The 25809-nt window shown below is 41.5% G+C and overlaps 1 protein-coding gene across 31 annotated transcripts in view; it reads right to left on the bottom strand.

The window, feature by feature from the left end:
- Positions 1 to 25809, bottom strand: part of RBFOX1 (RNA binding fox-1 homolog 1) — a 1167310-nt gene that overhangs the window by 577480 nt on the left and 564021 nt on the right. The window contains exon 1 of one of the 31 annotated variants that reach the window (XM_038151487.1): positions 16599 to 16622. The exons of the other annotated variants lie outside the window; for them this stretch is intronic. Coding sequence (XP_038007415.1) covers positions 16599 to 16607 — 9 coding nt within the window. The 5' untranslated portion in view covers positions 16608 to 16622. Of the gene's footprint in view, positions 1 to 16598; positions 16623 to 25809 lie in introns of those variants that run through there. 31 annotated transcript variants of the gene reach the window in all.

Below are 25809 nucleotides of genomic sequence, written 5' to 3'. Positions count from 1 at the left end.
AGAGAATATGGCATTATTGTGCAATAATCCCTGACAAATTGATCATTATCAATAGCTAACGACTACTTTGTTAACTAATTGCCCCAGGGCAAAAGCGTGTCTGGGGAGAGACTCACTTTGTAAGGAAAAGTAACAGCTATTAGGAGCCATAAAGTTTGTGTTGGGAGGTGCTCCCGGCATTATAAATCCCCCAAAGTACTCCTGGTAATGATTCCTGGCGAAGAAAGGCACGAGGCAGGAATGCCTTGTGCGGAGAACAATTAGAATGAGGAACGCAGCCCATTACACGGGATGCGGGAGAGCTTTCCTAGGAAAAACAACCCCGTCACACACGCTAAGGAGCCTGGAGAAGGAGCCAGACGTAAGCAAAAGCTGCAGTGTGGAACTGATGAATATATTCACTTCGGATCTCTTGTGAATCCCAACACAGCCCGTTTAACTGCGCTGCGGAGCCGGGAAGCCACGGGTGGGTTTGGGTTTGGGGTCAGCATCTCCTGCAAGCCGTGCCAGGTGTTCAAAATAGGTCAGAAACTGTTGTAAAATAGTTGATAGATGGTTAAGCATGTACTGTTAGTTTGGTTGTTATATTGTAAAAGGGATTAAAAGGGTAGTTATGAGAAATAAGGTACTCAGCATACCATAACACACCTCAGTAAAGTGCAGCGCCCCCCAAGCGAAACGAGCCAGCCTGGACAGAGCTGCCCTGGGCCAATCGAGCGCCTTCAACCCTCATGCAAATGAAGGATGCAAAAAGAAACCAGTCCAACAAAAAACAGGATAAAAAGGGGCTTCTGACCCACTGAGTCTGTGCCACTCCATCGGGGCCATCGCTGCTGAGCAGCCCCAGGGCCGGTGCTGCAGCACCCTCGATGGGATCGCTCCTGCTCGGCCCGCGGGCCCCCTTCTTTAGGCCTTTCTCTTATTATAATGAATGCTGAAATCACTTTAGTACCGGGAGCCCGCTCTCGTTTTTAACACCAGAGATGCTGCCATGCGACTCTGCTAACACCCCTGGGTCCCAGCGGGTAAAGAGCGGCAGACCCCCCAGCACCGTGCCCAGAGCAGCTGGGGAGCTGCAGGACTCCAAATCCCAGACTTCAGCGGGTACAGTAGAACAGGGCACCCCGACAAAGGAAATGATTGGCATCTGACTCTATTGACTCACAATGCTGAACAACTGCTTTACTAAACTATGCTATATTACATCACACTACACTATATATTAAAGAGATGCTATACTATACTAAATTACATACTAAAGAAAATTCGTGACTGCCCACAGACATCCAGGACACAGCTGTGACCCAACTGGCCAAGGAATCAAAACAACCCTCAGCAGAATCCCATTACCAAATCCCTTCAGGTAAACAATCTTCCTAACACATTCCACATGTGCAAAAACAACAGAAGCAGAGACTAGAGAAAAGAATCGTTTTCTCTTTCTCTGAGGTTCCTCGCTGTGATTCCCAGGAAATATCCTTGGGAAGCTGTGCCTGCCTGCTCTCTCTGAAGAGAGCTGCGGCCACAAGCGGGCACACTCAGGTTTGTGCAACTCACCCGGCCAAGGTGTGAACTTCATCTGGAAGTCTGCTGGAACTTCATCTCCAGGGAGGAGATCACAGACCTCTGGGTTTCCTGAGAAGCCCTGGATACATTCCAACTGTGGCCTGATCATCAAATACAAGATTATTCTTCAAGCTCATTTTTCTCCTTTAAGTGGACACATCTGCATTCACCACATTGAATGACTGCCAATCCGTCTCCTGCCTCCCTCCACAGCCTCATTAAACACACACCACAACTTTCAGGCTGCCCACCCAGAGCTTCTCTATTCCTCTCAAATGAAAGAGCAATTTTGAAGAATGCCAGAACTACTGATCTGCCTTTCTTTTGTGGGTTTTCAAATGTTCAAACACCCCTGCTTCAAAAAGGACAAAGTTTGCTGGTTTGATTATGCTGTGCTACACTGCAAGAAGATAGCAACTTGAAGAAAGAACTATCATATAAAAAGGAAGAAAAAGAGATGAAATTTGCTCATGTGGAAGGAGTATAGACTATGAAGAAAAGGGATGAAAAGCACAGAAATAACAAGATGGGCAAGAAGACACAGCAAGAGTTATACTAGAGATGAACAATACAACTTTGAATGAGCTTTTAGGGGGTAATAAATGCATTATACAATATAGGATCCTATATAAAATATAGGTTACATATGTATTTAAGTATTAACTTTTATATATATTTAAATACTTTAAAATCCATGGAACAAATTTAGGTTTGAGGTGTCTAAATTGCATTTCATACCCAGGGTCATTCTTGCAGTTGAGATCATCATTATTCCATGGAAAGAAAAGCAATAACAGAGTAAATGTATTGCTTTTCAGGTAGACAGCCACCAGAATGCCAGTGTATCTATAAATCCTGCAGGGAAATGAAGAGAGGCAACTTCAAATGTCAGAGGCTGGAAATGAGCTTCCAAACCTCTGCCAGCTCCAGGTGGGATCCCATGGGGAAAGTCTCCCCCTCAGTGCAACAGCACAGGAAAAGGGTCAGGACAACGTCCAGGCCTGCTCTGCTCCAGAAATGAATTTTTGTTGAGATTCACTCATGCCCCTCCAGAGGGGCTGCCAAAATAAGGAGTTCTTTGGTGCAGGGAGGGCACTGAGAGCTTATTCCAGGTGAGGAGGGACAGGGAGGAGCAGAGGGCAGCAGCTGCACAAGGCCCAGAGGGCAGAACACCCCATGTTCAAACCACACACCAAGAGCTCTCCATAGATTTTGACAGCAAGAGATGCGGAACATTTATGCAAAAATATAAAAAGAAATAAAAAATCTCTCCTGAGTCTTCACTATTCTTCCATGCCAATCCAAACTTAACAGGCAATGTATCATCAAAGCAACATTACACTGATGGTACAGAATTTATGAGAGATGTCCTGTGTCTTATTAAATAGGAACTGAAAGCAACAGGGTAGAACAGAGCAGCACAATAACATTGTCTTCACATTTCTAAAGACTGAAAAAATAGGTCTTTTCTTTCTTTTTTTTTTTTTTTTAAGGGGAGAAAGAGATAATATTAATGTAAATTAAATAATGTTTCCTCCTGAAGACCTGCTAGATCAAAAGCAGATAAAGTGATAAAGTTAATTACAGACCTCTTTGCTGCATAATTCATCTTTACTTTATAATTCACCTTCATGAAATGTGAAACTCTTGTTTAGGAAAAAAAAATACAAACAAAAACCAAAACTAAAACAACACCAAAACAACATCACTCTTCTTATTTCCTCAAAGAGATTTTTTCCTGGCTTTCATTTTAGTTGTCTGCAGAATAAAAGAAAGTTGTTCCAAGTTGCAAAGGACCTTTCCAGACTTTTTGGGCAGGATATGGAATAGGTGGAAGTAACATCTCACAGTGTCAATGCTTGTTCAACCATGAAAGGCTGGAGCACCAAGATTAGAAATTACCTGGGAAAAGAGTTTAAACAATATATCTAGGGCTCAGGGCATGGCTGCATCTAAAACCATTCACGTGGATTTTATATCTCTGCCTCTGGTTGGGATTCCTCCTTTTTTTCTCTTGGAAATGTGGAAATTTCTGCCTAACCAAAAAGAGATCATATATTAATATAATCAGTCATAATGGCAGAAAGTCCATGGGCAAGTCATCCACATTAGAAAGGACTCTGAATTTTCAGTCTGACTCTAAGACTTTGATCTCTTGGATAATGCTCTCTTACCCAGAAACCTCTATATCCCTCCCCAAGCTTCCATCAGAAATTAAACATACCACTTTGAAAGACACTCAGAACTACTAATCAAGCCTTGACGTGACAAAATAATCCAGGACATCTTGGTTTCATTTCTAGTGGCCAACCAAATACTTCAGGCTTATGGCAAATGCTGCTGATTGTTTATTCCTGCATTTAATCTGCTCCATTGATCTGTCATACAGAACTGGGATGGGAAGCTTTGCAGGTCTGGGAAAGGAAGGCACAAATGTTTAGCTGGAATCTGGATGGTTCCAGATCCATGTGTTTTTACATCTAATACCAGAGCTGTTAACGCATGCACCCCCTGAAATAAACCGCTTTTTCAACAGTGATTATTATTATCAATGCAGATACTGTAATTAAAATATATACCAGCTTTTGCCTTCCTCTTTTCTGTGATGCCAGTCCTGGCCAAAGTGTCACACTGTCATTTGTATCTCTTCAGTCCACTCCTGTAACCAGCCATATGTTTCTGTGCATCAAACCAGTGACTCAGAAATGATACCCCAATACCAGGAATGTTTTACAGCCAGGATTCCTGCTTATCAGAGTACTTTAAAGGCATCACATGCTCATCAGAGCAGTGCCAAAAGAACAAAAAATACCTGCTGAGGCAGAATGGGAAGCGCTGTGTCAAATATTTAGGCATCTGCACATTATGTTCAATTTCTTTCAAAATATAATTGCCTGGGAATTTTGAGAGAAGAGACAGCTCCCCCCCATACCTGGTGCCAGAGAGAAAAGGATGTAAAACACAGACTCCTTCCCCCATAGCTGCCTTGCTTCTTGTTTGACCCAGATTGTGCCTCTGAATCCTCTCCTTGTTTCCAGTGAGCACCTCAGGTCTGCCAGGATATTTCCTGCAAGCGGCTGATGTGTTTGTTCAACACTCTCACAAATGTCATAGCTGTGGAACCATGTCACTTATTGTATTTGTTTTCCAAGGCTTTCTTTTAAAATTGTGTTGTCCCGTTTCTTGCACCCTGAGATGTGTAAGCACTGTGGAGAAAAGAGCATATGGACATCCCAGAGTGAAACCCTTACAACAGAAGCACTCCTGGGGATGGGAAGCACCTCTCAAGTGCCGGAGATTTCAAACCTGTGAATTCTGTTGAAAATATACCACATCCAAACTTTACCACAGGACCTACTCCTTCATGCAGAGCAGGTGATGTTTCAAGGCTCCAAAATTGCAAATTGAATGTTAGTATTAGAATTTGCTTCTATTAACTCCAGGAGGTGACAGGAACATTGAGGGGAACAGAAAGAAGGAGCTGATGTCAAGTGCATGAGGGAAAATGAAGAAATGCAGGAGTAGGAGCAGTTAATTCAGAGCTCAGTCAATAGGAAGGCATTCAATGTGACTAAAGGAAGTAACAACAGGCAAACAGGAATTAGAGACATTTTAATTTCTCCTTGTTAGATGCTTTCTCATCTCAGAGAAGCTCTGGCTCTGCTGCAGATCTCTGGGCAGCAGAGATGGAAGAGAAGGACATTTTGTTATGGCAAAACCATACAAATGTGAAACCCAAGTTTAAATGAGTACCTACTGTGAGTATGGGGGATGGTCAAGAGAAGCCCCAGCCCTGCTCAGTGTGGTCCTGCAGCACTCCCAGGCACTCCCTCTCTCCTGGGACAGACACAACCCTCCAGGCTACTGCCCTCCTCCTCCTCTGCCAGCTGAGTGCCCAGCCTGAGCACCAGCCCTCTCTGCAGCACCCTGGAAAACCCTTTCCAGGATAATCTGGATGCCAGTGGGATCCCAGTTTCAAGGAAATCCATCAAAAAGGAAAATTCCAATTCCCACCCCAAAACATATGGCTCACTGCTGGACTTTGTAATGCTTCCAGATCCCATTTCAGTGGGCAGTTACTGTCCACAAAGCACAATTTCAGCATGAATGGTAATAGCACAGAGAGGAGAACAGCACCCACCTGAACATCACCTTGTTAATTTGCTTCAGCATGCTTCTAAACTGGAGAGTTTGAGAGCTCAAGAGTGGGCAGAAAAAACCATCCCAACAAGCAGTACCCAAGGATCAATTCTCCACAGGAATTACCCTTCTAAGGGCCTTTCTGCAGAGCTCACACTGGGCCTGGGGTATTATCTGGGCATCTCCATCCATCCCCTACAAGACAGAATGGTTTAACTCAGAACTCCCTAAAATGAACCAACAGTTCCAGTTTGTTTAATTACTGATTTACCAATATTGTATACAATAAAAAGTAGCAATTTTACCATGCTCTGATCAACGTTACTTTGTGCTGAAAACAGATCAATATTTACTACTTAATATCACAGAAGAATATTATAAAATATCATTTAAATCATATTAAAGTTAAAACCATCAATATTTCTTTCACTTTTTGGTATCCAATGAGAATTAAAATTATCTCAATCCATTTCTTTTTTGCAGATGCAAAAATTTCCTCAGTAATAGGCAAAGGAGACACCATTTACAATCTGAAATTGCATTAAATGTACCATTAAAGAACAAATACAGAATTAATATAATTGGTACATATATAAGGTATTTGAGTATAAAGGTTGGCAAGCCTTATTTAAGAAATCTCATACATGTAAACTTTGTCCAAAATTCCAAATACTGCTTGTCCCAAGAAAAAAGCAAACACCTCCCATCATCAAATCAGTGCTGTGACAGGGAATGACCTTCCCATTTCTTTCACAGCAATTTATATATATATAAAAAATATGTTTGGGTAAGAGCTGCAACCACTAGAGTGAGATGCCACAAAGCCACAAAGCAGGATCACGTAAGGAAAGTATTTTAGTGATCCCCAAAATGTGGAGTGACTTCATCTCCCCGTGCCCATCCCTGTAACTTTGCCCACGCTACTGCTCTGCTACACAGGTTTTACTGTTTCCCTTTCCAGCATCTTCACACCCTTAATGATATTTCTCAACATATTTGCACTGCTAAAAATGCTTCATTTGGCTTTTTTCCCTGCCGTGACTGAGGCTGTGTGTGACCTTGAGTTGAGTGCCACTGTAGCAAGCTGTCTCTCACCGTGGGAGCTCTCTTTTCTCAGGTTTGAGCACAGGATCTTTGATTTGGTAAAGCAGCACTCCAAGAGCTGACGCAGCACTCAGTGATTTTCTCCAGCCACAGAGGTTTCTGGTTTGTCCAGGCTTCAGCAGGAACAGCAGTGTTTTACACACACACAGTATCCTTTTTAAGAAGGCACTTTTGCAAAGTGCTTTGAGAACACTGAGCTTCACAGCCCCCCCAAAAAGCAGCTGAGCAGGATGCAGGTATTGCTGCAGCTCCCTGCAGCGGCAGCACCAGCAGGAATTCAATAATGCACAGCGAAAACAATAAATCCAGCTGGAATTACAGCGACTCTCAAAGCTTAAAAAACCTAAAACAAACAGTAAAAAGCCCTTTTTTCCCCCTCACAACACTCCTTAACACTGTGCTTGGATAGCTCAGTGGCAACAATGACAACACTCCTGGGCCCAACACGAGTCTCCATTTCCCACACCTAATGACAGCAGAGTGTGAGGAGATCCCAGCAGAAGTTTTCTGATCAGCTGCCTTCAAAGCCCAGTGGAAATAGCTACAACTCAATCTCATCCCAGTGAGATGATCCCCCTTCCAGATGAAAGGAAATAGATTAAAGAAAATGGCCAGCATTTTGCTGGACCATGCTGTACCTTTTATTTAAATGTATGGCTCAAACCAAGATGAGGTCTGCTTTGTGATGGAATACGAAATAATCATGCTTCTTGCACCAGAAATAGTTAACTGTAACACCAGTGTGCATACAGCCGAAATGGCAAATGGTGATGGGAAAAATCATCGAGTTTTGTTACACAGGGGTTATAATGCAACAGATGTCTGTAATTCCCCAAAGCATCCACAGCAAGCTTAAAGACCCAGATCTCTGATATTTTGTACGTTAGAAATCTCTGGGTGATGGCGCAATGGGTATTTAGCAAAAGGGGAAAAAAATGTTCAAACTAAAATTTTTCTGTAAACTTCAAAAGTGAGGATGAGGAAGTGTTCCAACAAATAACGAATAGAAGTTTCTTGCAAGTTTTCCATGTATTTATGGCATTCTGTTTTTAAATAAGCACTTTAGGGATACAGGGGAGGCTTAGACAAGAAACTTGAAACCAGTCCTGGCCTCCAGAATGTGGGACACTGGCAATGTAAATTGAGTTATACATCATGGCATGTACAGGAGCCAAATTAATTTGCACAGGTTATCTACCTCCCGGCAGCTCCCCAGATTTTCATAGCCAGTGCAACACTTGAAAGGTTTGCTCCAGCTCATCTTCCCCCTGTTCTCTCTGCTCTGCATTATGCCAGATTATTCTGTTATATAGGTCAAACTGTCTTGCAGAAAAGACATCTTTTTTTGTGATATATAAGGCCAGAGATGTTAACTTTTTAAGCCATACCAACCCCATGACAATTATTTCAATTTCCCGCAAAGGTCTTTAAATAGATCAGCTTAGTAAATGATTATGGGGCATTTTCCTGTTAAAAACCCTCTTTCCACCGTGAGCCAGGGCTCCTAATACCCACTTTGAGGAAGCACCTGAAACCTGTGCACCATTTCCTACAGCAGCCAAACACTCCTGTTTTTCAGCATCTGACAAATGTACAGGCAACATGCCCTGTGTTCTTTAAGGACACCAAGCTGTCCTTGGAGGGGCTGGACATTAACAGGCTACTGGACAGTGGTGATACCTACATTTCAATGGTTTCACATGGGAGCTGTTCAAAAGTGCTCCCCATTTTAGTGGTGTGTCCCCAGATTACACGGACACAGCTGAAGAAAAAATGAGTTTCAGAGACTATAATTCAAATGAGGGCTTGAGAAAAAAAGAGGATAGAAATCAAAACATTCTTGATAATTTTAACTTTCTAATCACCACAATAACATAATAAACATTCCATAATCTAACTACAAAGTTCCTATTAAACAACTACAAAAATTAGAATATCTCTGATCTTGAATCTGAGACATTAGGTTTTTTCCATTTCATTTCCAGTTCTATTCCAGTTTCATTTCTATTTCCATTTGTATTAGATTTGGTGATTATTATGGATCTAATTTCTTCATATAATTTTTAAAAACCACACAACTTCTGATTTATTCCACCAAAGGCTCCCATACCTTGACATGTTGCTGGAAGCTTCCTCATCAGGTGAGCTGTGAGCTCTCAATGGTTAAGGTAAAAGCTCCACTGAAATAAGCACTTCTGAAGGAGGAAAATACTAAATCTATTATGTGCACTGGAAAACCACAGTCTAGTCATCAGCTTTCAGGAAAAATCAAAAATACAGATGTTGCTTCCTCCAATGCAGTTGGGTATGTGAGGGATACAAATCCAAAGAGCTCTGGACTGTGCAAAGCCACTTCAGTTTTATGTGAGACATTGTAAATACATTAACTGGTGTGATACTGCCCAGGATCAACTGATACAGACTCTGCTGGTATCACTCGCAGCACTTTGATCATGTAAACAAACATCAAAATTAGCATTACTGGAAGAGAAGCACTGCAGGATGAACAGTGCTGCTTTGCTCCTGATGTATTAAAGTCACAATAAGCTGAGTTGGAACAATTAAAATAATTTGTTTCCTGTTCATGATGTTATTAGATTTGGGCAGATACAGAGGAGACAACAGGATCATAAAGGAACACAGATAACCTAAAGACAATGTGATAGAGTAAATCACCACAACCACTAAATTCAAGATCTGAAACTGGTAGGCATAGAGGGGAATATAAATTATGACAATGCTAAGCAGTAAAAGCATTGTGAGTTGATGGGGAATGAAAATTTAAATAAAAACATTTGCTGGCCTGCTCAGCCATAACAATGTTCTTTTGTTTGTATTCTTTGTAATTTAGCTGCTTGACAACTTCATTCAACCTTCAGCAGCAAACACAAGTATTGATTATCTCTGAGCATCCTAATGGCTGGAGACTGGGACACAAACCATAAAAGCAGAGTTTCTAGTTACAAGTGAAATTATAGTTTGCCTACAAGATTGCACAATAAATCAGAGAACAAATCAGCCAGCATAGGGCTCGGGGGTCACTAAAGTGATGTTGACACATTACAATAATGAGAACTTGAAACACCTCATGCCCTATTGATTTTTAAGCTGAATCATTGCCACTGCAGGAGATTACAAGAGTGTGTACTGGAATCATGGTCCACGTGGGAGATGCTGATGAAAAACACCAACAACTGCACCAAAATAGTTCTTTACCTGTATCTATTACATCCCAATGCCCTTCTCCCTTGCCCCCTCCCCAAGGTCTCAGAGCACAATTCAATCAATGTTTAACTGCCTAACTACCTCACTTAAAACAACTTTCCTTTCTATTTTCTTCTTTGCCCACATTAGTTATGCAGATACATAATGCATACTTGAAGTGACACTTTAAAACATCTCACAGAAGCTGCGTATTAGAAAACCTAGGCTACAAGAAATGCTTTTTAATATTTCAAGTAGCGTTCCTGTTTTCACTCAACAGCAAATTATTCTGGGCTGTAAAAATAATTCCAATAATCACCAACTTATTTTCTGCACACAGTGGAGAATACAACATGTAAACACCAAAAGCCTTGCCACCAACTAAAGAACAAAGATGCTTCTCTTTTTTTTCTCCTTTTACTTCCACTTGGTAGCACTGAGAACCAAAAGCTGTCAGAGGGGTGACCAGTGACACAAAATGATTACAGACCTGTCACGACAAAAGGAGCAGTTATAATTTGCACTGCAGCCAATTACTTCAGGAACTCATCATTTTGCTTAAGGGGAGGAAATAATACCTCTATTATCCCTTCCAGCCAGGAGGGCTCTTGCTATGTGCAGAGGTGCAAGTAGACAGAGAAACTATTTAACTAGAGCCCCCACGGTAAATAAAGTTTGAAATTTGTGTCTTATTCTTGGCAATAAGTACTTTTTAAGCCCAGCAATGGTGCTCTTAATGAAGCCTAACTGTTCATCAGCTGTCAACGACAGACAAAAGAAAGGGCTAAGTTGGGCTAAGTGCAGGAATGGCTCTGTGAAGAACTAGGTAACCTATGGAGAAGAGAAGAAAGTTTTACCTCTTGATGCACTTCCCAGAGAAAGGGATTAGACAGTTAAATATATCCTAAGGATTAGCTCCTGTTAGGCTCCTCAGAGATATGTTTTTAATCAGTGGCTCTGCACTTGGCATTTACTCCTTTAGGGAGGGGGGAAATTTTCAAGTTATTTCTCTTCTTCCATTTGAAATTCAGTGCCATCAGCAAGACTCCAAAGAAAGAGGGAACAGAAGGGCAAGGAATCTCAATTTATGGCAGAGCCCCATCCTTTTAAGTTCCTCTCAATTTCCGAGGTGCTTATCCTCAACCCAGCCTTTGGAGAGTTGTGATTCCCAACCTTCCTTCAATGAGGATTAGACAAAAGGGGAGCTGAAGCCACAGGCAGGTTTTTAAAGAACAGAGGTATTTGTGTTTGTGCAGATGTGTGAAGATGCACTTGTGAGCACACAAATCCCTCCTGCCACCCCCAGAACACCTGTAGTTATTTGTTCTTGCCTTCCCTCTCACCTTTTCCCAGCAGGTACCTCAGTTTTTCTTCCTGTCCATGCCCAAACTGCTGCTCCATCTCATACTTCAGCCTGGGAACTACACCTGAACTGGCCCATCCTCTGCCTGATCCTCCCTGAGAGACATCCTCAAACAAATGAGAGCACATCAGCTGCGCTAAGTGCCACAAACCAGCAGCTACAACCATAATTAATGGGGGAAAACCATCCCCAGCAGGATCTCCTGTGCAATCTGGGGGCCTGTGGGCAAGGCTCATTTCCAACACAGAAACTGCAGCTCAGGACAAGCTACCTGCCAAAAAAAAAAGGCTTTTCTAGGAGGAAAATTTCATCTCTCAACAAAGCAATATGTTTTTGACAGCTGGAAAATAGTACTGACATGAAATCCAATGAAGGAGATGTTGGGTGTTTGCACAGAAAGAACAGACAGCAGAGAGTACAACAGCGAACAGGACTGGCTGCAAAGATGCTGCAGGACTTGGAAAGGGTTTGAGAGAGAGTGCAGAGAGATGTGGACAGGAGGAACCCCACCCTAATTACCAACCGAGCTGCCTTGCCTCAACCTTAGCTCTCAGGACACTGAACTTCCACAAAGAGAAGCAAATCCCTCCCACGTTATTGGCATTATCTGTTAGCACTGTTCATGTTTCTCCTATTTTGTTGTTTCTGTAGTTTTTTTCTGTTAGAGGAAACACTATATCCAGCGTTCTCCTTGTAGTTCTTCTAGAGAATCACTATCAGGAAATTTAACAAATCCCTAAACTCATTTTGCTAATATCAATCTTAATTAATGGCATGGTAGAATTCATTAGACAATAATTTTCACAACATTTGATACTGGGCAGCGTTAGCATACAATCATATCACCAATTTCCATTGTTCATCAAAATACAAGTCAAATAACGGGGAATAGTCCACTGAGCAAGGAAAGTAAATTTATTAATACTAAAAAATAGCTTCACAAATTTTTACCATGCATATAAATATATGGAAAATTAAAACAGCTACAAATGTATTATTAAAATTCACATTCGGGGAGAAATGGAATGGGAAAGAGACTGAATTTTGACAAAGGAACTGCCAGCACAAAAAATACTGCAATTTTTTCCTCCGTTTTGTCAGTAAGAGAAAGTCTCAGCAGCATCTTCATAATTTTTAAACCTTATTTACAAACCAGGACCCCTTTGCAGACACTACAATCACTGGCATGTGACACCTACCAGGAACTTTCCCTGTAATTTGCAGTAACACACCTGGTTCAGCTGCACAGAGTTTAGTCAGAAGGAAAATTAGAATGCAAATTGTAGAAGAGGGTCCAAGAGAACATCCATGGTAATGACAGAAGATCAAACTGGCTAAAAGATTCCAAGATTCTTATACAAAACCCAGAGAAATAACACTAAGGCTGCTAATTTTTTAAAGGAAGTAAAAAGCAGACTCAAAATACACACTCACAGCTGGCACAGAGAACTAGAAAATTCAGTTCTCAGAAAAAAAGGACATGGGAATATGCAACTAAAATTAACAGAAAAGCAGAAGGATATCTCTCCTCCCACAAATTCTACCTGTCAGTATCTTTTTTAAACACTGCAGATGCACATAATTGCAAGACTCATTGTCAACGATGGGTTGCCAAATCTGGATACCCGAGGAAACACAAGGAGTGCTCAAAGGGGAACTGCATTATATCCTGATGACTGAAACCTGTTGTCGTGAGGATCAAATTCATCCCTTTAACATTAAAATCCAAGGGAAAGCTGTTCCCACTGCCCTGCTCAGCCCAAAGTAAAATAGATATGAAATAAGCTCAAGTCTGAGCAAGGCACTGTATTTCTCTCTGCCTGGTTCTTTGTCTTCATTTAGAGGGTAACACTGAAGGCCTTGGAGACACTTCTTTTTGAGTGTTTTGTTAAAATTGAGGAGGGGTTTTTTTGGTTGGGTTTTTTTTGTTTGTTTGTTTTTGGGTTTTTTTGTTTTGTTTTAACTACTCCCTGCTCGGTACTGAAGTAGGGCTGGGGTTTCCCTCTTTGCCACACGATGTCAGTGTTGCCGAGTAAAAATTGGGAATTTGCATATTTATCGGGACTCAAATAAAAGCTCAGACATTTTGCTCCTTTAGGGTGATCACGAGACAGCTTCACAGAGCCGAAAGATGCCCCAGTGCAATTAATCCCAAACTTCCAGACTGCCTGACGTGGAAGGATGTGCACATTCCCGGGCAGCACGGAATAGCAGAAGTGCCAACATCAGGATCCTCCCGTGGTTTGTTATCTCCAGAGGACTGTGTCATCCCACCTCTACATCTCATTGGCTTCAATTTCTGAAGGCTGCTGAAAATTAATCCGTGTTATGTTTATAAATCTGGAACATGAGAGCGAAACTTAAAATATTCCTCAAAAGGTAAAATGAGCCCAGCTGCTCATTCCCACCTCACTGGGGAATGCTGCCAGCTCAAACTGGGTAATTGGCCCATGGAGCTGTGTCAGAGAACGGCATTGCAGACCTGACTGGGGGAGGGAATTGTGCCATAAGCTGCTCCCTCACCCTTCAGCACACATCTCTTTTGGAGCTATCATTTTAAAACATAAAAATACGCTTCCTAGAAAATTCATAGTGCTGCTAAGGCACAATCAAATTCAATCCTTGCTCTCAGTCACCCAAACCTGGAGAGAGAATGGAGGCCTGAAAATAACAGGATCACTGCAAAGTATATCCTTTATACCTTATAACTAAAAATCCAACCATATGGATTTTTTAGAAATGAATCTTTCTTGTTGCAATACCACCGACAAAAGATTCAAAGTAACTTTTCTTGAACACTTTTTTATGTCTCAGTCCCATTTTCCCCCCTATAATCCCTTTGTATCTCTTACTAGCCCACACTGTGTCCCACATTTGGGGTATGACAGGTTAAAAGTCACACTATGTCACCTTCTGGCTTCAAACACTGGAATGTGATTCATTCTGTGCAGCCTCAAATAAAAATCCTTCCCAAATGGGGGATGGGGAGAAGGTACTAGCAAAGTTCAGCTCCTGTGTGTGTTTGAGGCTGTTTAATTTGCACTAAAAAGCCCAGCAGATGTATGAAACACTGCCTGAGGTCTAATGTATACACTGATGTACCCAGACAGAAGCTTAAAACTGTAGGAAACGAGAGCAGGAACATGAAAAACTACAAAAGGTGGATGCAAATGCTATTTTCGTTGGTATATCTGTCTCCCTCACCATCTGTATTGACAGACTTTTATTTTTTTAGCACTTCTACACAAAAAGAAATTAGAAAAGAAATGGTAATTGTAAATATTGAAGATGATGGCCGTGCTGTTTCAAATCCCTTGCCCACTTGTTACAAGATACTGCTGTGCATCTTGTGTCTTCCCTGTTAACATTTCATGGAGAACTTCCATGAACATACGTTTGTTCTCGTTCCCAACACTTTGTTCTGTCACCGTGACAGATGGCTTTACGCTGAAGCATATGAAAATATTAAATTCTTTATCAACCTGTTGAAGTTAGAAATGCCTGTAATAACCATCTTGGCAGCTATTCTTTTAATACAGATATTACAGAAAACTATATAGTGCCTCCATATCGGTTTGCTATTTGTCACAGGCTATTCTAAAACTACAGTTTTCTTTGAACTTCATCAATAGTAGCATTGTTTCATTCAAACGAATATAATTTCTAAGCAGAATATTATGTTTTACTATTTGTTTATCCAGAAGAAGTTGAAAATAATTTAAAATATTACAGCAGGAGCTTGTGCTGTACCAAAAGGAGTGGGGAGGGCACTGGGACTTGGTTGCCTGCTGTTCCTTCTCTGTCTAAGCACAGCAACTGATGGAGCATTGTCTTCAAGATTTCAATCAGTTCTCTATAACACAATATTCTATCCTGTGCCAAACGTGTTGTTGGCTCTAGTTTTAACTAGATTAAAAAAAAAACCAAAAAACCATACGAAACACAGTGAAAAGAGGATGTCCATTGTGCTTATCCTCCTCACAGTGCTCACATTGAATCAAGCAACTTCAGTTTCAGTTGGCAAACTGAAATTCCCAAGACAAGAACCACTGGTTAAGAGCACATCCTTTTTATTTCTATCGTTTCCTCAGCTGGAGGGTTTTTTGACAAGAGGTTGCTGGCTCCTATATAGAATGTGTAAAGTACTACATAGAAAATAGCACAACAGAGCCTCTCTGTCTCCAAGGCACTCTTACACAACTCAAATAGTAAAATAAGAAGTCTCAACTAATGTTGAGCTCTAATATGTTCTGTGTAATCAGCTTTTTATTAAAAAACCTTTAATGTTATGTTATTAATAGATGTGAAAGTTATGTTATTAACAGATGTGAAAGTTATGTTATTAATAGATGTGAAAGTCTGCACAGTCCTCCGATGAAAAAATTGCTTTCTATTAACAAAGCAAAAATATATATTCCAAATGTCTGTATTTTAAATGCTAGAGGCAATATTGCAGGAACAAGGGGAGCTGGGGTGTGTACTATAGATGGTATAAGAGGTTATACAGAACCAATCTTCAAAGACATCAATTCTATTCTACCTGTCCTGTCTCTTATTGAGAGGATTACTCAGACAAACACAGACCAAGGACTCCCACAAACACAGACCAAGGACTTTCTCAGAGCTAAGTGGCCATCCCCAGCTGAGTGTCCCCAGCAAGCACAGGTGACAGGAGACACCCCAGAGGGGAGCTGGGAGCAGGGGTTGAAGAGGTGCACACCCCTCACTGCACTGTTCCTCAAAAAAGATCCAGGGTTTTATAAGAAACTTTACAAAACTCCAGTATTTTCCAAACTCTGTTCCTAGGAAACACTAGTGATGTTGATTCACTGCCTCACCTCATGGAGTGTGACAGCAGCAGGAGGTCAGGTTCTGATCTTGGGTTAAAAAATCCTTTTGGTAAGAACATGAGAGATTCGCCTCTAAATGGGAATTAAATCGGGTATTTGAGAAAGATTTTCTATCTTAGAAAAACACAGCAGTGAGAACGAGTTCTGTCAGCTATAAATCAATTCTGTAGAACATGTTTACATGTATAGCTGCATTTTTCTGGCATTTGCTTCCCAAACCTTTCCTAAAAGCCTCAAGTAATAGAAATCCCATAATCTTCCTAACTCATCTGATTAAATATTAAGTATTCTTCCCATCAGGAAGCCTTTCTAATGCCCAATCTAAACCTTCCTGTGTGTAATTCAAGCCCACAGCTTCCCAACCTACTCACTGCAGCCATGGAGGAAAAGAACCTGTCAATGCTGTTACATCCAATTACGTGTCAGAATTTGTTTCTTTAAGCAGAAATGCAGTCTCGTGTCTGCAGGATTGAAAGATCAAATGAAACATCTGTTACTAACTCAAGTTGGACCCAGGCACTTTCTACAACATTCAGGAAAATGAAAAGGAAATTTCTCAGTGGGGAGAAAAAGGACAATTCCTTTTACAATGCCAAAATGAAACATGTCAAAGTTGCAGTGCTGTCTGGCTCTTCTTCCATGTTTCCAGTTTTCTTAAAACATGGGTAAAATTTGGAAATTTGTTAAAATTACTAAAAAGCGTTGGTAGCTACCTAACTCCCCTCCCTACCTTCAGTGAAATAACTGCCTGAAAAAACCTGCTTGGATCCAGTTAGCATTTTACAGTCTTTGTGCTTCACAGACACAAAGCTTTGGGGGAATAAATGTATACATCCTGCATGCCATTCCTAAAGATAATTCCCCATAAGAATCTCAGCTCCCTCATCCATCTTTGTCTTCTGTTATCTTAATGGGCAAAATGCCCTTGGCTCCTCCAGTGGTGCTAAAACCTGAAGGAAATAAGAACAGCCCAAGCCAGCTCCCTCCTGAGAAGGCACAAGATAATCTACCTGAGTCACACTCTCGGTGCATGATTAGTTGGAGTTTGTAGCCTCCACTTCTCTTGTTCTACACCACAGCCAAAGTCAAGCTGTGCACCAGCCAGTGACTCACACCCCATTATTTTATAATATTAGTCATTTAGCTGCTAATTACAAAAAAAAAAAAAAAAAAAAAAAAAAAAAAAAAAAAAAAGGTTTACTACAAATTCATGGAATAGATTTGCATCATTTTCCATAGATGTATTTCAGAAATGCAGAAGTTTTTTCCATTTTATCCCAGTTGTGCTTCACCCTCAGTTCTGCAGGGCTGGAGTGACCACACTGCTGTGTGATAACACAGGATCCTGGGGTAACACAGGCTGGAAGGAGGGAGCTTATCCAAGCACAGTCCTTCAGACCCTCCTGGATTCACCTCCCTGGACTGCTCCGGCAGAGTCTGACGCATCACCTCACAGCCCCTCCTTCACCCAATGCTTGTCTTCTGAATCCTTGCCTTGCACTTCCTCTCTCCCCACATTTTCCCGTGAGGTTAAACTGACAGGATAAATGTGCAGAGCAATAATTCAGAGAAATTCATCCAGAGAAAGGATGTGAACCAAGAGCAGGCAGAGCTAATCAAGTCTTGAATGTATCAGCAGAAGTTTATAACTTTTATCTTTTTATGAGACAGTTGATCACACACACATATCCACACTTCGATAAATTTGAGAGAGTAATAAAACTTTCTAGCAGACTTTGGCAAAATAAAAAACCTCATAACCTCTGTTGCAAAAAAGTCCAATAGACAGCTTAGAGATCTCAAGTCAGCTGTGAGAGCTACAGCCTCAAATGTCTAACATCTTACAATAATAATTTTATAATCCTGATTATAAATCATGGCCAATATCTGTCTTCCGAGGTAAACTATTTGAATGCAATGTTTTTATTTAAATGCAAAATGTTCTAAAAGAATGTCTTAGATGAAAAATAAAGATTTCTAATCTAAATGATAACTAGGAGAGGTTGAAGCAAAATACAGAAATTAAAATGCCTGGGACAGAAACCTCAGCTCTGAATCACAGTCTCTGTCATAAAAGACTCGCACAGGGAGCAGCAAAATCTTTTTTTCTCCAGGTTCCCTGAGAAGATGAAACACTGAGGTCATCTGCAGCGTGGGAAATTTATATTTGTCTAGCAAAAAAATATTTTTCAAGACAGTAAAGACTTTTTAACCCTGGAACAGGTGGTCTGAGGAGGGAAGGGACCTTCCCTTTCAGACAGCTTGAAAGGTTAACAGGAAGTCAATCATCAGTGACACTTGACTCCTTGCAGGGAGCAGGGCTGGACTCCATGACATGGAACAGTGTCCTCTGCATCACTGTTTTTAAAAATCCACACCAATATTTAGGGCAAAGCCTTTAAAGTGACAAAAAAAAAATTGTAGGTGGCAAAAAATTATACATTTTTATAATTTTCTTGTAAGCTGGGATAAAAGGATTTTTTCACATAAATGCCTCACTGTAACACAGCATGGAGTTTTGTTCTGTGCTTGCTTGGTTACGTGTGGGCAAAATGAACGAAAGCAGAACTGCCACACTGCCTCCCCTCTGCAGAGCACCCTGCCCAGGCCTGGAATGCAATCATTAATTAGTGAAACACTCACATACAGACACGATGCTTCTATTAATTAGAAGAAATGCTAACATGGAAACAGGCTTGAGCTTTATTTTTCATTGCCCAGTAGCTCATGGCTGCTGCAGGAAGAGCTCCTAACAGCTATAGAGCATCGCTGGGGTTTGCTGTTGGCACTTACTCTTTTTAAATGCTTGCTTCTTTTACTTAGAGCAGGACCTGACCAGTGCAGCTTCTCCTCCTACAGGAGCAGCAATCCATGCAGGGTTGCACAGGAGCTCAGTCGCTGTAGTGGTGCCTCAGGTTTTAGCTTTTATGTTTTTCACATTCTGTGCTGCTTTAGTGGGTGGGTCTGGGGTTCACATTAGGGGATGGTGAGCTCTCTGCACAGAGCAGGGACACAAAACAATTCCTGCTCCAGCTGGGCACCAAGGACAAATGATCCAAATCTCAGCCCAAGAGCACAAACAACGTGGGCTGAGGAGAGAAAAACAAGCAGGATGGGACTGCATGGGCTAAAGCTGGAATGGGACAATGAACTCCAATATGCAAATGGGGCAGAACTGATCAAAGTGAGAGACCCCGTGAGCGCTCGTGCATTTTGGGACCATTTTGGTTCACCTTGGGTGCAGCCCTGGCTGGGCTCTGGTGCTGCCCAAGGTGGATCCATGGAGGCCTTTTAATAAATCCCTGCTTTATTCCTTAGCTCTGTCCAGCCTCTGTTCTAGGTCAGCCTTCATAGGGCACCAGTAGCTGCTGCCAAAGATACCAGCATCCCCCTGCACCCTCCTTTTAAAGCCTCGTTTCATTGATAACCTCCAGGCTGGAACACTTTTCACAGCTGAGCTGCCTCCTGACCCCCAGGTTCCAGTTCTAAAGACCACCCTGAAGTCCCTGCATTCAGAAGGGGTGCAATCAGTGAGCCACAGCTACTACAGGGAGCTGCTAAAACCTTCTGCTCTCAAGATTAAAAGCTGGGCAAACAGAACTTCTGCTAAGTTGACACATGACTGTGCTAGATTTGATTTACCAGTTCTCATAAAACCACAGAAACTTTTTAAAGAGACTGTGACATCTTGAAAATATAACTGGAAGTAAAGAACATATAGTAAAATACCCAATGCCAATTCTTAATATTTCCCCTTAGTAAATTCTTTCTTCCTGTTGTGTCTCAAAGAATGAGCAAGGATAAGAAAAAAGGCTCAAGCTTTCAAATATGAAAGTCGAAATGAAATTAAGTTGCTTCCCACAGCCTCTCTGTTGGTACAAAGTTCAGACTGCCTCGATTGGATTTTTGATTCTGCTGGCACTGGGAAAGCCTCACTGGGAAAGCCTGGAAAGAAATGCCATTTGAAATGAGATCTGGTTCTGAGATGATTTTGCTCCCTGGCACAGCAGTGGTGTGCTGCTTTTCCTGGTAACTGTGAAGATTAGTGCAGGATTACAGCCTCAAGTGGTGCTGGCTTAACCAGCAAGGTGGAAAACCAGGACATCCCACCACTGTTCATCATCCAGACCTCATCAATAAACACTTGTTTGGCAAATGGCTGAAGTATTCAAATGAGAGCATGAGATGATATTCATTTTCATTACTCCTGCAAAATATTCCAAGAAGAAAAAAAACCAAACAAATGGTTTGAGATTACTCTGTGTCACAGCCAAATACCAAACCTTCCCTGCAAGCCCAGGTGACAGCAGATCTATTCTTCTATAAAACACAGCTCTTGCTCTCATGCACCCAAGCTGCTGCTATCATGCACTGCCGAGCTGGGCCATGGAAAGCCAGCAGGTGACCTGCTGTCCCCAGGAGTGCAGCCCCAAGGACATGTCCTGGCAGAGCAGCTGGAGAAAGGCGAACACTTCATGCTGACATGGAAACATAAAATGCACATAAAACAGTCCAGGAGGGAGCCAGGATGCTCCAGCAGGGCCTGATCTTAATGTTATATTCTTAGAAGACTTGCTTCAGTTCTCCAAAGATACTCAGGCCCGGCTTAAATTCCCAAAATGATGCTGGTTTTGTTAAGAGCACCAAGTATCAGTGCAAGTTCTCAGTGCCATGTGTGCCTCTCACTTGGCTGTAGGAGGTTTTTACAGTTAAAGAAGCCATTAGAGTCAGGTTAATTAGCAGTCAGAAACAAGTCCTGATGTAAGCTACAACTCATTTATCTGGAAAAACGATCAAACATCATTCCTGGATTCCTATTAGTCACGGAATCCGAAAGGTCAACCTTAACAAAGAAAACATTTAAGTTAAAAAAGACATAAACCCCTGTCCAGGGAGCAGCACAGCACAAGCAGAATAATTCACATGTACCAAGTGTGGGAGGTTGTTCTCAGGATTTCACATCAATCTCCACCATAGGAGAAGTGAACAGAAAATCTTTGCAGAAGTTTTGATCGAGTTCAGTTTGGGCCATGAGTCATCAGTGCCATGATTTACATCTGCTTATGTCCCTCCCCTCCTCTTCCCAGCTAAATTTGCAGTAATTACCAGAGAGGTAACCTGCTTAAAATTTCTGAACATCAAATACATAAAAACAGAAAAAAAAACCAACCAAAACCATGACAACTAAACAGATCCTATGGTCTTCCACGTGAAAATGTTGATGGGATTTCTAATCATCATTAGCAAAAACTTCTATTTCATACATATTAAATATTGATTAAAAAAGCTTCTTTCAATAATTTCTAAATATTTAACCAGTTTTTAATTATGTCTACCAAAATGCAGGTAATTAATGAGTAGCTGCCAAACTCCAGGTATCCAAAACAGAGGAAAGTAACAGTTTTTACTTCTCCTGAGAATAAAAATACTTAAATAAAAACTGTGGGTGCAAAAGTAAAGCAAGAGGATTATCAAGTTTGTGGGGTATGGAGGTAATGGAGGTATACCTTGTTTTTGTCAACACCTGACACAAAGGAACATTATGAAGTTTTTACGTCTCAAAAAAAAAAATACTGGAAAGATATTAAGTCGAGGCAGTAAAACTGGGCTCTCTGTCATGTTTAATTGCTCGGATTCATAACCTAGTTTTGCTGAATCTGGATGTTACTGCTGACTCAAGCAGTTTCTCCATTTTAATAGAAAAAGTTTGCATGTCTCCACTCCTGTGAGACAAAAGCAATTTTTGAAATATTCCTGACCATCAGTGAAATTTCTCTCTGCAGAAGCCTCATTGCTGTGCATGAAATCTGTAATTAACTACAGAAACTAAACCACAAAAGTCTCTGATTGCAACCTGGTGAAGGAAGCCATACTGTGTTCCTTTTCAAAGACAATGAAGGGAATCACAGCCTCCGCAATTTAGCAAGGGTAAGAGAAATGAAAAGAGCAATAGGCATGGTGAGGACAAGCAAAAAGCAGAAATGCTTGCACTCAACTCCAGCCCCACAAAGCAGACATGTTCCTACACTGTCCAAACTGAAGTTCAGCTAAGGTAAAAGTAGTGAGTGCACAAAGCCACTGAAGACAGCAGCTTTGCCACGTTCCCTAACATCTCCACTGGATGCCTTACAGAGAAAATAAAAATAAAATAAAATGGAAAAGACTTATTCCTACAGACAGAGAGCTCCACGGCTGACATGATAAATGTAGAAGGAAATGCCACCAGGAGAGAGTTTTGGCAGTGACACATTTATTTCTTTTCACTGTCTGCTATCTCACCCAAATGCAGTCCCACAGCATTTGGATTTTAAATAAAACCTGTTTGTGATGCACCCTTTAAAAGGACAAGCCTGTGCTTCTCTTCCTTCTGGTGCTGTGCACTTATGGCACTTCTTGTGTTCCAAAAGGCATCCCTGGGCACAGCCAGCAGCTGGAGATCAGTGTATTCCTGAATTCCTGATCTCCTCTCAGCCCAGCCCAGGAGAACACATTCCCTTCCTTTGTAACACATCCCAAGACAACAGGAATTAAAGGCACATAACTCTGCTAAGCTGATTTTCACCTAGATTGGAAAAATACCTATTTATGACATTACAGTAAAGCTTTTAAAACTTTATCCTCAAATAAAGTTAACACATTTCAAAAGTTATGCTTAGCTCCCAGGAGATGCCATAAATTATGTCCCAATCTTAAAATATATATATAAAACCCCCAAAACACTGAAAAACTCTCTGAAATAGTCGAGGCCCTCTGAAGTCTTTGTTCCCATCTCTAAACCCTAGAAAGGTACAATCCTGTGACACAAGCCTTCTAACAAAACTCCAAAATCCCTATCAGTGAAGCCAACTGAAAGCTTGACTTTAGTAGCTTGATTTTTACTAAGGAGTTAAAAAATTCACATTGCTTGCTAAAATTGAAATATGAAGTAAACTTCAGACAAGATATTTTGTACAGTTAAAATTCCCTATGTATTTTTTCCCCAGTTTTCTTTCTCCCAACTACCACCACAATAAGCACAATAAGCATGAGTGACCACATTTCTCTCCCTTCTCCTCTTAAAGTTGATGTTTCTTCAGTTACCACTTCTAACATATTTATCTGCCTAAAATGAATTAAAAATTTAATAGCAATATTCTTCATTACAAAAGGAAAAGCCCCAAGTTCCAATATTATTCTTGAGAACATTTCTCTAGAGCTTTTCTAGCATTTCAAATGCCACCAAGTTGATCACTTGAACAATTAATTTATTACTTGTTCCTGGAATAGTTTTTTTGGTGTATGAGCAAAGCTAAGATCCTACATGAAATTTCTACTACAAAAAGAATAAATTTGAACAATTCCATGGTATTGATGCTACTGAAGTAAGTGGTTTGAAGTTGGAAAGACTGAAGGTAACACCTTGAAGTTGCTTCATCCATCCGCTGTTAAGTTACTGTGATTTCAAATATTTATTTAAGTGGGAGTAGGCAAGAATACAAAGCTCAAACTTTCTAAAACTGTGCCTGGAAAGGGGGCAATGACCTGTGCTGACACTCCTCGAGGTATCAGGGTGCTGAGTGTGGAGAGACACTGATTCAATGGAACTGCCCACAGCTTCCAGAGCAGGCAGTGGCAATGGCAGCTGTGGTGTGCTCACAGCATCTCCAAGGCCAAAAATGCCCTGCTTTGGGAAGGAGAGCTCCCAAAGGGAGAATCAAACCTCTCCTGGATCCATAAGTTTAAAGGAAGTAAAGCTGATGACTGACAGACACTAGCCAGGCACTCACAGAAAAAACCCTGTAAAGGATAAAACCCAAAAGCCCACTTTTTCCTTTACATTAAATGATTCAAAACTGAAAAACTAAAAATTCTCCACAGCACTACTGCTCCTGCTGTAGACAAGGGAACACTGTTCATTGAGGAGGAGTTTTGCTCACTCTTCAACCTTACTTCAAGAAACAGATCAACATCAGGAACATTAAATATCTAAGAAAAAAGCTACAATGTATGGTCAGAATATAAAGACATTCAAACTTTATTCCTGTCTGTTGCTTCATTTTAGAAATACACATGGAACCAATGTACTGCATGTAAACTGATTTTTCTAAATAATTCATAAGAAAAAAATGCAAACTTTCTATGTAACACTTACATAAATCCTAATTACTTCTGTGTTACAACCAAATTCCTTATCCCTACAGAAGCGACAAATACAAAGGCTGTTTCAGATCTTACTAAATTCCTCAAGTATCCACCAAAATCAAGTACCTGAGGTGGACTTTAATGTACAGCCCTGGAAGCAATGTGATTTTACAGTGTCTCAACTGCAGAGCCCAGCATTCCACTACGGGGCTGTGCCAGAGTCTCCTCCATGTGACAGCAAGTCTTTCAAAAATATTATATCCCTATTAGGAGTCTGCACGAGAGTCTTTTTTTTTTTTTTTTTTTTTTTTTTAAAGCTAGAGAAATCCACCTTCCCCACTCCCCTCAACATTTTTTGCACACTTGGAAGTGTGTGGGTTTTTTAAAGGAAGAATATTGCAAAAGCCATTCAAAGTATTTAAATTACTTTGCAATTATATCCAGCTGGAAACCAATAGGCATTTTAAAATCCTAGCCTTTTTTACCCTGTTCCTGATTTTTCTTCAATGCAAATACATGTAAATGGATTATTAGCCGAAATTACCTGTGTGTTTAAATTGTATTTATTAACAAAATGCTGCTGCTGTTATATCCCATGCATTTTAATAAGTACAGTAATCAAACCTCCAAATACTCATAAATTGTGTTTTCTAAGATCAGTATATTCTGCTGGTGACACACAAGGACCCCAAAGTTAAACAGGCACGCATGTTGGTCAGGAATCCTGTAACCTGCCTGCAATAATAACCACCAGGCAATAATCCACCTGACAAACCCCTTCTAACGAGACTCCTGCTCTCTTTCATATAAATGCTAATACATATTCCATCCACAGAAAGCCAAGCAGCTTTCTGAAGATGAAGTTCTCATAAACTTCAGCCAAACACGGAGGGAGGATGGATAATCCCTCCCGCACGTTGTTTTCTGTCGGCATCTCGCCGAGGAGCGCTCACAGCCAGAGAAACACGCTGGCGGCAGCACGGCTGAGTTTGTAGAGCACACACCCGGATCGGCCCCGGAGCATCCCTCGGCCCCAGCCGCGCCGGCATCCCCTTCACCTGGCCGGCATCCCGCATCCCTTCACCTGGCCGGCAGCAACAAACCCCCGCACCCCCTCACCTGCCCCGCAGCCCCAAATCTCTTCAGCCGGTCGGCATCACCGCATCTTCTCACCTGATCGACGTCCATGCATCCCTTCACCTGGCCAGCAGCTCCGCGCTCCTCACCTGAGCGACATCCCCCGCACCCCTCACCGGGCTGGCAGCCCCCTCACCTGGCCAGCATCCCCCTGACCTGACCGGCATGCCCGCACCCCTCACCTGGCCGGATCCCCCTCACCTGACCAGCATCCCCCTGACCTGACCGGCATGCCCGCACCCCTCACCTGGCCGGATCCCCCTCACCTGACCAGCATCCCCCTGACCTGACCGGCATGCCCGCACCCCTCACCTGGCCGGATCC

This window comes from Motacilla alba, chromosome 14, assembly GCF_015832195.1.
Source record: "Motacilla alba alba isolate MOTALB_02 chromosome 14, Motacilla_alba_V1.0_pri, whole genome shotgun sequence".
NCBI classification, from domain to species: Eukaryota; Metazoa; Chordata; class Aves; order Passeriformes; family Motacillidae; genus Motacilla; species Motacilla alba.
Note: the sequence above shows the minus strand (reverse complement) of the source record. Positions and strands in the feature narration are given on the sequence as shown.